Source organism: Diospyros lotus, chromosome 8 (genome assembly GCF_014633365.1).
Source record: "Diospyros lotus cultivar Yz01 chromosome 8, ASM1463336v1, whole genome shotgun sequence".
Lineage (NCBI taxonomy): Eukaryota > Viridiplantae > Streptophyta > Magnoliopsida > Ericales > Ebenaceae > Diospyros > Diospyros lotus.
This window is the reverse complement of record NC_068345.1, coordinates 14,871,259-14,885,007: the sequence shown is the minus strand read 5'-3', so window position 1 is coordinate 14,885,007 and position 13,749 is coordinate 14,871,259. Positions and strand designations below refer to the sequence as shown.

Below are 13,749 nucleotides of genomic sequence, written 5' to 3'. Positions count from 1 at the left end.
CCCCACCTAGTCCACTACCTTCAAGTTTACCCACTTGAAGGATTTTTCAATCCCAATCACTTTTACAAGTGAACAACCACAATAAGGATTTTGCCGCGGCTCATCCCAAAACCTTGTACAATTGAGTTTTTATGGCTCAACTCAAACATTTCACTAAGTTAGTTTTAGGCGCAACTCAAACCTTACACCAAATGAGTTTCAAGGCTAAACTCGAACCTTTGACATAATGAATTTTAGGCTCAACTCAAACCTTTATACCACAATGAGTTTTAGGCTAAACTCAAACCTTAAAATATTAATAAGATAAACGAAATTTTATCTTTACAACCCAATAGAATGTATAGCAATGAATATCTTACCAATGGCTGGAAAAACCTCTTAACTTAAGGCAAGGAGAGCTGGACAAGATGAGACTTCAATTTTCGTTTGCTTCTCCTTTTCACTCACAATGCACAAGAATATGATTCGTAGAGGATCTTCTTTGAGAGCTTGAATAAATAATTTGATCTACACTTGTGCTTGTGTATGTGACTCTAATGTGTGCTCTCTTGTTGTAAACTTGTTCTTGTCTTCAAACACATGCTATTTATATCAAGAGATAGAAATCTAACCATTAGAGACAAGACAAAAAGTAGATTTCAAAACATAGCATACAGGTTTCGAAACATCACAATTTTACACTTAGATTTCAAAACATACTTCTCATGTTTTGAAACATACAGCCTTTCCAACTGGACTTGCACTTAAAAACAACAATGAGTGGAAGACATAATCTATTCTCACTTTGAATAATTAAAAGCACTCACATTTAAATTTGAATTTGAATCTCATAGTATGGAGAATGCATTAAACAAATGATTTTGATAAAAACAAAATTGCAGCACACATGCATCTCGATTTTGAATAATCTACTGACAGAATGTCAGAGGTTTCGAATCATAGAATATGTGTTTCGAAACATACTTTAAAAACTGATTTCAAAACATATGCATTACAAAAATGTTTCAAAATAGCATATATACTTGAAAATATTGAAAACCTTTTCAAATGAGTTTCGAAACATACACAGAAACATGACAGATTTTCAGAATGATTTACTTGAAAGCACAATCCATAGCATGTATACATAACAACTTATTTACATAAATGTCCACATTTTCTTTTATTTATATTTTACCTTTCATTTACTTTAATACATAAATGTAAATAAAAAAATACCTCCTATTTGGATTCAATAAAAATATCCAAAAAATCAAAATCCATAACAATAAGAAAGTAGAATTTTGGTTTTAGTATAAACTCAAGATTTTGCAATTTTACCACCTCCAAAATATATACTTTCTATTTCTTGAAAAATTCGTTAAAAATCATTTTAACACCTAAGGATATTAACTATCAAAATACCGAGAGATAATTTTCTAAAAAGAAAACATTTTCTTATAGGTCTCCTTATAAAGTATTAACCTTCCAGACTTAGAAAAAATAAGGTTTTGCAAACCTCGATACTTTGAATTCATTTGGTTTTCATTTTCGCAAAGTAATACTTGATATTAAAATTGATATATGTTGAAAACCACAATCTTGACTCATGACTTAAGGATTAAGCTAATAAATATTTTTCATCATCAAAATTAATATACAAAAAGGTGCAACATCAAACTCAGGACATGTTCCGCTTGATAGTCGATTTGCATTAGAAAACTACAAGGTAAAACTTGATTAGGAATAAAAATTTTGACTGTCGCAATATATTGTTTTTATACTTCCTTCAACACTAGCTTTTGGCTTATTTGAACTTTCATTCTAATGCTCAGATGTTTCTTATGAGTATGTGCTTAACTATTAGTTCAAAGGTTTCTTTGAAGTTTTGTGCTAGATTGAGATAAGTCTGTCTGATACATTTGTTCAAGAAGCTATATACCCTGCAACATTCAAAAATGGTGTGTTTGTCACTTTATTGTTGAGAAGTTTTATCAACATATTTTATCATTACTTCAATTATGGTGCTAATAATTTTAGTTCTTATCAACTGAAACATATTTTTTTTTTCTTCTTGCTAATTTCTAAATGCGTGAGTCTTTGATTAAGCTAAAAGTGTTGTCAATTGCTTTAGATTGTTGGTGGCTGGAACTGGAAGTTTCATGCATCAAAATGAACCAATTTCAGTTTTGTGTAAAATCGGTTCGATTTTTTTTAGTTATTGATGTGATTAATTGGTTCGGTTTCCTGATTCGATTACATCAAACTCACTGTCGGTTATTTCGATTTCGATTACATCGGTTAGTATAGATGTTCGTTTCAGTTGGTTTGGTTATCCTTGCAAGAACAGTTTGGTTCAGTTAGCTAAAAATCGACCAGTTCGATTTGGTTAAACCGAATGCTCACCCGTACCCAAGGAAGTGCACCTCTACCTTGGCAAAAAAGTATTTCTCCTTCTTGATGTAGAGATCATTTTCTCGCAACACCTTAAACACCGTCCCCAAGTGATTGGCATGATCCTCCAAGTCATCCCAACTATCTATCTTACAAGCACCCTTATTTATGTCAGCGTGTTTATGTTGCCACCATAAAGCTATGGTGTCTGTAAGATACATAGTTGAAGTACGTACCTTGATTACTTCATCAACAATGTTCAAGCCTTCAAAGTATACCTCCAAGCACCACAAGAAGTCATCCAACTCTTTAGCGTCACGTTTGCCATCGAACTCCTTTGGCTTGGGGTAGTCAACCCTCAGGGATGCTATAACTGTACTTGTACCTGCGCTAGTTGATGCCCTTTTTCAAGCAACAACATCCTTGTGCAAGTCCTTGCAAAGCTTATTTACTTGGTTTTGGATCCTCACAATGGAGTCCATCACCTTCACCTCCAATACCGCAAATTCGCCCCTTATAGTACCTTGTTCCTCCTTGACGACGTCAAGTTGTTCTAAGGCATGAGACTCAAAGGTTGAGAGTGAATTCTCCACCATCTCTATACGTTCCCCTATGTTGAGGAAAACTCCCTCAAGTCTCCAACGTGGCAACCCACGGTCAGCTTTTGCTACACTCACGCTTAGAGTTTTTCTTACCCTCAACTATGGGTTTAACCTCTCACCCACATTCCACCTCGGTAGTGTCAGAACCATTCCCCTTAGTTGCCATCATGCCAAGCTAAATCCAAGAGTTGAACCTAAGCTCTAATACCAACTGTCATGGACTTTGTGATTTTCAAGCACCATGCCGCCTTAGCATCTCCCAACATCTGCCTCTCGTGGTTTTCACACTAAGTTAGCCTTTAACTTGGCCTTGAGGTTAGGACTTAGGCACAAGAAAAATTACACTTAGACAAGAAGGAAAACGAGAACACAAGAGTTTGGGAGAATGTTTTATATTATACAAGAAGCTTTACAATGCTTTGTACCTCACTTTACACTCACTTCACTCTACCTTTGTACAAATGAGCCTCCTACCTATTTATAAGCAAAGCTTCCTCAAATGGATGGCTAGGATCAAGTTGATCCAATGGCCAATATTTGGTCTCTTGATAATTCTTACAAAATATCTACAATAAAACTTTCCACGGTCTAGCCTAGCTTTCTCTAGATTATTGTGCCAAGTTATGGAGAAAGCCACTCTCTAGAATTCTCTATGAAAATATCCATACAAATATCGTAAATATTGTTCATAAAAAAATCTACCATCATCTAGAATATTCAAAATATCTTGTATCTAGATTTCTCCATTTAAGAGCCATGTTTGGCAAGTCATAAATCCGTCCCTCTTTCGAACATGGTAGCCCATTTTGTATTATGGACTTGCGAGGCAAGACAAGCAGGATTGTTGGAATCTCTACTGGTCCAGGAGCGTCCATGGGATTCAATCACTATGGACTTCATTAGTTCTTTATCCAAGTCTAAAGGGTTCGGGTCAATCACGATGGTGGTTGACAGGTTTTCTAAGTATGGCACTTTCAATTCGGCCATAAGGATTGCACAACAGAGGAAGAAGCAAGACTATTTTTCAAGAATGTAATGAAGCATTGGGGATTACTGCGAAGCATCATAAGTGATTGCGATCCCCGCTTCATTGGGAGGTTGTGGACGGAGTTGTACAAACTCTATGGTTTGGATCTACACTTCTAAGCAAGCTTTCACCCGTAGATTGATGGACAGATGGAATGAGTAAATGCGTTGTTGGAGTGTTATCTCCGACACTTTGTAAGTGCCAATTAGTGGGATTGGACTAGGATCCTAGATGTCGCTCAGTTTTCTTACAATTTGCAACAAAATGAGGCCACGAAATAGGGTCCATTCGAGTTGGTGACTAGACAACAGCCATTAACACCCCACACCTTGTCCACTACATCTGATGGAAGGAAAAGCCTCGGTGCATACCAAATGGCTAAGTCTTGGGAGAAGCATGCCGACTTAGCCCGTTCTTGCTTAGAGAAGGCATGGCAGGGCATGAAAAAGTGGGCAGACAATAAGAGGCGGCCCATGGAGTTCAAAGTTGATGACCAAGTCCACGTGAAGGTGATACCTCAACAATTCAAGGCATACCAAAGTGTACACAAAGGCTTGGTAAGGAGATATGAAGGGTCATTCCCGGTGATTGCTAAGGTTGACAAGGTTTCCTATCACCTTGACCTACTTAAAGATTCATCTCGTCTTCCATTTGAGTATTTTGAAGCATATGGAAGACCTTAGCCGAAATGAGTAACAATGGGCATCCCCAATTGTGACTAATTCTTTTGACAAGGAGGTTGATGAGGTTTTGGCAAAACGAGTTGTTACAAGATGGGAAGTACCTCTTCGCAAGCAATACCTAATCAAGTGGAAGGGATTGACTGAGTCTGAAGCAACATGGGAGGCACAAGAAGACTTGTGGCAATTCGAAGAAAAGTTAAGGCATTACACAACGACGAGAGCATCACCCATAGGCCAAGGAAGATGTCGCCCTGCAAGTTCACAATACAAAATGAGCTACCATGTTCAAAAGATAGATGAGTTTATGTCTTGCTAATCATGGCCCTTACATGAAGAAATCTAGATACAAGATATTTTGAATATTCTAGATAATGGTAGATTTTGTATAAAGAATATTTAGGATATTTGTATGCTTGAAAATGAAATACCAACAATGACACACAAACATAGAGCTGCACTGCATTTGAGCTAATCCCATTATGTACATCTTGTGCGAGTTCAGCAACAAGATTTATAGTCTCTTGTGCTCATATCAATCATGCTGTGAAGAAGAAGAGGAGACAGTGATGAAAGTAAAGAATTAAGATGAGCACCACCACCTAAATCGGAGCCAAAATTGAGAGGATTTCCATTAGAAATAAGTGATACTTGTTCCAACATGGCCTGCAATGGAGGGGCATCACACAACACAACCAAAAAACAAATCAACATCTACTTACATGGAAATCAAGAGTTTTAGCAAAGGCCCAAGAATTTCCACCAGAATGAGCCGACAACTCCCCAGATTATAGCATTAATAAGGGCAATTATAAAGCCAATCTTGAACATATCAGGGAGGTCTACATAACCAGCTGTTCAATCAGAACAGAAAATAATTATATCAACCTTCACACTGCAAAAGATACACAACATGCAAAATGATAGAGCTTAAAATGTCCCTCTTTTACAATCTGAAAAACATGAATGCCCTGCCAATAGCTTTCCACCAAAATTGGCCTAAGTGCATCTATGTATATACAGCATTAAATTAGATATGATTTCAATTCTTCGTTTCTTTCTATTCCTTCTTATGGAAAGGAAACTGAAATCTGACTTTTATTCCCAGAAAATGAATGCAATAGCTTTGATGCAAGGGTGTTGGACGGAAGAGTTTTTTTTTTTTTTCTGTTTTGGAGGGAATTCCCTAACTAATTTTTAACTAACAACCCTCCAACTAACTGATAGTGCAGCTAACTAACTAACTTACAGTAAATAAATTAACCATACAAATAACACGCTAACATAACTACTTAAACAACTAGGCTTCTCTGCAACAGTTAACTGCCAACTTCCTGCAAACATCGTTATAAATACCATACTGACCATTGGGATTAACTTAAGCCCAATCCAAATTTTTAAATACTTTGGGCCCACTAAGCTCATTAAAAATTTGGGCCCATTTTTAAGCCCATTCCAAATTTTAAATTTCTTCCTTAATGGGCCTATTTTAGGTCTTTTAAGCTCATTTATATCCTTAAATCTTTTCCTAAGGCTCTCTTAGCTACCTACTACCTTCTCATGCCATAATAACTAGGGCATGCAATATTCTCAGTATTTTCAAGGCTTTTATGCATAATGACTACAGTACACATCAATGTATCACAAACCACATTTTCGTTCCTAATAAATGCATGCATCATATCAAGACACAGGGTGTTGCAGGGTGCTCCTGTGAAAAGCCCTAATGATCCTGTATTATATGCATCTTTATTGTCACTAATTAGAAGTTCAAAGGGGAAGGTTTCCATGGCCATTTTAGATGGTTCTTTTTCCCAATCGCCAGAAAACCTTTACATACAAAACCTAATTCAAATAAGACGTGCATTTAGTACTCAAACAACAACACCCTGTTTAAACCCTTTAATACCCATCCCAATAGTGTTTCATCTACTGTTTTTTTGTTTGTGGGGGGGGGGGGGGGGGGGGGGGGCTAGTTTCCTGGGTCAATTGCTATCCCAGCCTGAAAAGTAAAGCTTTATTATCAAAAAGGGACATAACTAATGAAATGAGTAAAAAGACATTCTTTGGCATTATCCCTTGTAAACTGCATTTATAAGTCACCTGTTTTCAGTTCCCAGAAAATTAAAGAAGAAGAAATAGGCACACCTCCATAGTAGACAGCAGCCTGACCACTGCTATAATGAGTTAGAGCACCAAATAGGTTTGTAACGTAAGTTAAGCCAAATGCTGCCAACACACCAGGTACCCCAGATGCCAAGTTCATAGCGAGAAATGCTTGGTATAAAGCTCCAACATGACCAGTTTGACTCACAAACAAGTAGTGGATGAAGAAGTAAGCTGCCTGAAGAACACCAAATGCAGCAGGCCTGTTCAAAGAGGAGGACTTAAGGACATTTGCCACACAATCAGACATCCAAGGTACAATCACAAGGTTAGTCAATTGGCCTGCCATACCCACTAGAATGGCAAACCATGCCAAGGTATCCCATGCTGATTTTTCACTCAAGCAGTCATCCCAATCAAGCACCCCCAACAACAAGAGTATTGATAAGGCAAGCATAGCAGCAGCAACACTTGTTATACCAAGAGCCTCTCTGCATGCAAAACCAAGACCAATAATGCTCAGTCTAGCACATAAAGTTATTCAAGGATAACAACCATTTTGCAGCTATTGCAGTTTGCAGCTAACAGTTGCCAGAATATGAACTTGAATGCTTTATAAATTGTAGACAGTTCCACCAAGGAAATATGACTCATTTTGGTACACAATCTGGAATAAATTAATAAATCCATAAGTCAATTAAATGTTGTCTATCCACAAAATAGATAGTTAACAGAAAGGAAACATTCCAAAGTAACTACACCGAGCAACATCACTAAGGCGCAAATGAAACAGCAACTCACTATTTAGAGTCACTTTAAAAATGACTGATTGCAATACAGGATTTTCAAATTCAATTCTTTCACCAGTAGAAGAGAGCAGGTGTTAGCATAGCAGGTAGGTCGTTTTTCTCTGACCTGAATGTCAGGAGGTCAAAGCACATAGACTGCCTCTTGGCATTTGCTAAGTGAGGTTGTTTACATCCAACCCTTTCCTCTCACACAAGAGTTGTAGCCCCATGCATAGAGGATGTGCCTTTTCCCAAAAAAATATAATTTAAATTAACTTATAAAATCAAATATCTGATGTTTGAAATTTATATTGACACAGTCCTCCTTGGTTCAAAATAAGCTAGTGGCCCTGCAAAGTAATATGTTTAGCACCACTTTGGTCATTTTAACCAATTTAGCATACAATGAGTAACAGAACAAATAATAAGATGCTTGAGCAAATATTTATTATAAGCAAAACAATGCTTTTCCCAAAAATATTTTAATATGATAACAAGACAATTAAACCGATGGATAACCAAAACAAAAAGTAAAATAAAATTCATTGTCTTGACACACTAGACAATATCTCTTCCTCCACCCCCTCCCTCCCTCAGTCTCTCTCTCAGCTTGGGTAAAACTAGATTAGAACCACAATCTTATGATCTATCTTCTCTCCCTTTCTTCTGATATGCACTACCCTCTTCCTCCACCACCCCCACTGCTGAATCCCCTCCCCCACCAAAACACACACACAAAGCCCCATAACCATCAACCCATTCTGAATGAAACTAAGAAAACTTGCAGGCAAGCACACATACATATGTAAATTAATGCAAAATTACACATGCATATGTATTTTGTCTGCAAGGTGATGGCCACTTAGGGTTGGGATGGGTGTAGGAAAATGGGGTTTGCAATTTGGTAGTATAACTGGGTATGGTTAGTATGGTGAGGATTGGTTGTGGCTATTTAAGTTAGGGGTGTAACAAGGTGGTGACTAAAACAGTGGGAAACCTTGAGGAATGCCTGACTTTGATTTTTTTGTTCTTTTGCCAATTCCAACTACTACATTAAGATTATATGAATAACATGATTGGATATTATTCGGAATTTTGGTGTTGTCAAATTGGTGACAAAATTGGATCTTGTAATTTGTAAAAAAAAAAAACAAGCAGCATTTTGAACCTTTGATTAGAAATTAAAGTGGTATAAGCTTTCAGGAATGTCAGATGCAAGCAGAATTAAATCTGGAGTCCAATAGATGAAATTGAAAAAATTGAACTGTTTAAGATTGAGATAACTTTTCTATTTTGGTTATAACTATTTCATCTGGCATCAATTGATTCCATTCTTACAACATTGGAAAGAAAACATAAAAGGTTAAACTTCTGTGGATTTTAAAAAAAGAACACTTCCAGCATCATAAAGGAAGTCAAAGTCGATCCTCCACAAACATGATATGAAGTCAACCCATATGGAATTAATCTAAATTTCCTGCTCAATTTAGAAATAGATTATTTTGTGAAGTGTAATGAATTTACACTTAGACTATAAATATATTAATGAATAAGTAGAAATACGTATGCAAAATGCTTTTTTTGGCATTGTAGATAATATCAAACCTGAGACAAGCACAAGTACAAAAAATGGATGTGGTTATGCACACAGACTTCATCGTACGAAGATTGAAGATATATACAAGACAGGATTCCTATTCAGAGGCTTTAACTTCAACATCCCCAAGAATTTTGAATAAAAAAGATTATTTGAGAGTTTCAGCATTCAAATCTTCAACCTTTTAGGGAATCATGAAGTTAAACAAACAAGAGAGCTTCTATCTAGGCTGATGGGCTTAAATAATGAAAAATGATCGGAAGTTAAGTCAGTCTTATAACCAAACCAACCAGTTATTTCTTTTACTCAAGTTTTCATGTAATTCACTATGTAGTTTACTACTTTAATATGTTGTTGTTAATTATGGCGTACACAAAATCTACCTCAATAGTGACTATAAGGGCAATATCACTCACATCCCTAAATTTGATTTTTTTTTTCCCATATATATTGCAGTGACTTAAGAAGGAAAAAAAAATGTGCTTTATGGATTGCTTGCTAGCTTGTAATTACCAAAGCAACCTACACAATCTTGGACCCCATATTCAAGAGGTTTCTTGTGGTAGCTTCAACAAGAAGGGGTGTAAAAGCAATATTGCTAGCATAATCCCTGTTCTACTCCTTTCAAAAGCTTCCTTGTTTCTTTGTCACAAGTGGATAACTGGGTAAACGGTAAACCTATTGGTTAATTGCACATAATGTTATCCTCCTTTACCAGATCTCAACTTATCAAATACTTGAACCCAAGTAAGAACAGTTGAGAGCTATACTGTCTGTATTCAAGGTCTTTCATACTTTGAAAAATAATTCCCATTATAAAGTAACATATTTTAGATCCTTGCAGAATGCTTACCTAATTCCCATTATATTTTGTTGGCAGCACGCTTGCATACACTTCCCTAACTGATGATAAAGTTAACCGACAGTGATGGTAACCTATGATACGTTTCTCATAGCAATTTGCAACAAATCAATTTCAAAAGGATATTCCAGAAGAATAGCATAAGAAACAATAACAAGTTCATACTTACCCAAAGACACACAAGGAGACTGCAAGAAGCATTGTACCAATCATCACCCATTCATTGCTCGTTACAGGACCCAAAAGCTCTAGCTTTTTTGTAGCCATGGCAGGAGCATCGGGTGTGTCCTTTGTTTCAGGAGGATAAAGTTTGTACAAGATAAGAGGAGTTACTAGGAGAGAAATAATTGCCGGTAAACTAGCAGCCTTGAACAAAGAAACCCATGGGCTTGTAATTATCACCCCAAGCTCCTGAGCTAGTTTTAGGCACAACAAGTTTTGAGCTGCAGCAGTTAGGAAAAGAGCACTAGAGTTACCAGCAGACTGTCATGCATCAGACAACAGCAATGCATAAGTCATACATAGCATGCCATGAAACATGGAAATGAAGCATAGAAAAAGAAAACAGTTTGCAGTCCTCATAAAATAAATATAAAGGAATCAAATAACTATATCAGAACAACAGAATTGCGACTTTGCTGCTTAATCAATTGATAAAACAGAATGAGATCTGCCATAATCAATATTAGCATCTTGGCATGTTATGCATATGTTTGACCAAAAAAAATCCAATGGAGGAAGATAAACTCAACTGCTCCAAGAACAAAAGTTTTCAAAATACAAATACATGGACAACCGTGTAAGCACCAAAATTAACCAGTCCTACTTGGGTTCTCATAAAAAATTTGCATACCATCTCCTTATTTCACCCTTGAAGGCGAATTCCCCCATGTAATCCTCACACACATAGAAGATAATTAAAATGGAATAAATTATGATAATACAAGCATTTTATGTTTGTTAAGCAGTGCCTTCCTAACTAGAAAAAGTATAATCAATGCCATTACCTCTCAATCTTTTCCATCAAGAAAACAGTTTTTACCAATTTCACAACTGATGATCCTAACGCTCATAGAAGGAAGATAATGAAATCACATAACTTGTAATAGTTCAAGCTTTATATGTTGGCTAAGTAGTGCCAACGCTATTACCTCTCAACCTTTCAATCAAGGAAATGGCTCTTGCCACAGTTACTGGGCAAAAGTTACCACCTCCATCCGCCCCCCACCCCGGGCGCGGGGCACGTACCCCATTCTCTCTGAACAAGTCAACCCGTGTTTCCAATTTCACAACTGATGAAAGTAATCAGCTTGAAAGGAATCTCCAAGCTAACAATATTTTCCGCAGAATACTCCCAACACTAGCGGCCACATTAATATAATTCAGCATATAACAATTGCAAAACCAAGTTCAATAAAAAGAAAAAAGAAAAAGTTTCGAAGCCAATTAAGGGAAACCACAAGCTAACCTGAAGCTGGGATTGAATCAGATAAGACCCAAGCTTCCTCGCCGATGGATCCCCGGGCTTACTACCGGCCGACAGCGCCAAAGACTTGATAATCGGAAAAAACACGCCGCCGGCCCTCGCCGTAGTGCCCGGCATTGTCGGAGCAATAAGGGCCTCACTGAAAGTCAGCCCATAAGACAACCCCAATGTGCTCTTCCCCAGCCAATTCACGAAGTAGGTCGCAACCCTATCGCCGAGGCCAGTCTTCGCGAACCCTCGAGCGAAGAAGAACGAAATCACAATCAACCAAATCACTTCGTTCGTGAACGCGGCGAACGCGGTCGAAAACGACAGCGTTTAGGTCACAACAGCGGTCGTGAGGCCGAGAAACGCCCACGCGCCGACCGGCAAAGGACTAAGCACGAGGCCGGCAATCGTCGAGAGGAAGATTGCGAGGAGCTGCCAAGCCTGCAGAGAAACTTCGGGCGGTTTCGGAACGAAGAATCGAACAATTATGCCTATCGACACTTCGAACACGAGCTGGAGAAGCTTGGCGCCTCGGGGTTTCGATTTGACGGTTGGGGCATTTACTGAGACTGAGGCTCGGATTGATTTCTGGGTCTTGGTGGGTCTCGGAAGAGGATTGAAGAGGAAGAAATAGTTGGGATTGAGGAGCGAGAGAGCGGAGGAATTTGGTCGGAGAATGGGCTGAGAATGGAAGTAGTTTTCGGAGAAATGGAGGGTCGAAATCGTGGGCGCAGGGATGTGCAAGGCGAACGGCCAAAGGCGGCGGCGGACGATGGAAAGCAGAGAGCAAAGCTCTCCATCAGAGAGAGATGGAGAGAGATGGAGGGGAATTTGGTGGGATTGAGATTTCAAATAATCGTTAAGGACGAAAAGAAGTGTTCATAGTTTGGGATAAATTAATTAATGATAAATTTTAATTAATGTAAATAAATCAATTTAGTTTCAACTTTATGTTTTTACAATTCGTTTGGTTTGGATTTTAATTTTTTTCCCAACCAATATTTTAAACCATCACACACATTTTTATATATCTTATCTGATGTACTTATATTTATTATTTAAATTGAATAATAATAATTCGTCGAAGTTATTAGTGTTTTTTTTTAAATTTTAGTTAAAACAAATTTTATAAATTTATATTTTTGATATGATCGTATAAATGTTTAGAGAAAGATTTAAAATAATTAAACTCAAATTTAATTATGTTGGATTGGTTTGATTTTATTTTATAATTAATTTAATTTTTAATAATTAATTTAATTTGATCCATGAGCATCCCTTCTCTCTCGCAATATCTTTGTATTGATTGTTATTGTTTAATCACGCTAATGAGGGAATATCATACTAAGAGATAAATTATTCTAATACTCTTATGAGTTTGTCGATCAATCACCATACATCACGTGTCCCTATATCTCCAAGATTTGTCTTTAAAGAGACTAACTAATCTAACTTAACTCAAATCAAGTTAACATAGAAGACCAAGGTGAACTTGGTCTACTCTGATGGACCTAGTTAATCAAGAACCTTTATAGTATTTCAAAAATCTCTCAAACTACTCGATAATCACAGCCCAACAACCAAACTACACCATCGGGCATCCACGATATCTATAAATATGAATCAACTCCTAAAGATATGATCATGCTAACTGTTATTTTGTTCTTGATTTTGGTTTTGATGATGCAAAACATTATTTTCTTGTTTGTTTTTATCTTTATGCCCTAAATCTTTTTATAAGAAGATTTGGCTTCAAAATCAAAATTAATTTCAAATATTGTCAATCCTATGTTAAACATCTTGAGGGCACTTGAAAAATCAAGTTTTTATATTATAAGATTCATTTGAATTTGTTTTATCAAAATGGTTTTTAAAGTGTTGGAAAAATAAACCAAAATCTTTTAAAAGTAAAGGATAAACTATTGACCAGTTCTCTAAGGAACGGTTGACTATTTTTAGCCTTGTTGTTGACTGGCTTTAATAGCCTGTTGACCGATCAAAAGTTGGCTCTCAACCATGCGCGTCAACTGTTTTTGCTCCTTATGTCGACCAATTTTCAAATTTTTGTTCTAACATGTCAATCAATTCTTAGAATTTGTCGATTGTTTTTCTCACACACTTTCCAACGACTAGTTTTGGAGCTCATTTAATGTCCCCAACTACCACCAACAACCATATTTTTCAAATGACTCGTCAAGCCCTATAAATTCAGAGCTGGTGGATATTTAAATAGCTTAGTG

The 13,749-nt window shown here is 36.9% G+C and overlaps 1 protein-coding gene across 4 annotated transcripts in view; it reads right to left on the bottom strand.

The window, feature by feature from the left end:
• Positions 1–12,323, bottom strand: part of LOC127807118 (dicarboxylate transporter 2.1, chloroplastic-like) — a 33,979-nt gene extending 21,656 nt beyond the window's left edge. Inside the window, exons 1-5 of one of the 4 annotated variants that reach the window (XM_052344754.1) lie at positions 11,504–12,323; positions 10,205–10,518; positions 6,831–7,279; positions 5,405–5,536; positions 4,439–5,284 (exon numbers count right to left, since the gene is read on the bottom strand). In XM_052344754.1, coding sequence (XP_052200714.1) covers positions 5,421–5,536; positions 6,831–7,279; positions 10,205–10,518; positions 11,504–11,638 — 1,014 coding nt within the window. In that variant the 5' untranslated portion in view covers positions 11,639–12,323 and the 3' untranslated portion in view covers positions 4,439–5,284; positions 5,405–5,420. Of the gene's footprint in view, positions 1–4,438; positions 5,349–5,404; positions 5,537–6,830; positions 7,280–10,204; positions 10,519–11,503 lie in introns of those variants that run through there. The other 3 variants (XM_052344757.1, XM_052344756.1, XM_052344755.1) reach the window with 3 other exon arrangements.
• Positions 12,324–13,749: the final 1,426 nt, after the last annotated feature.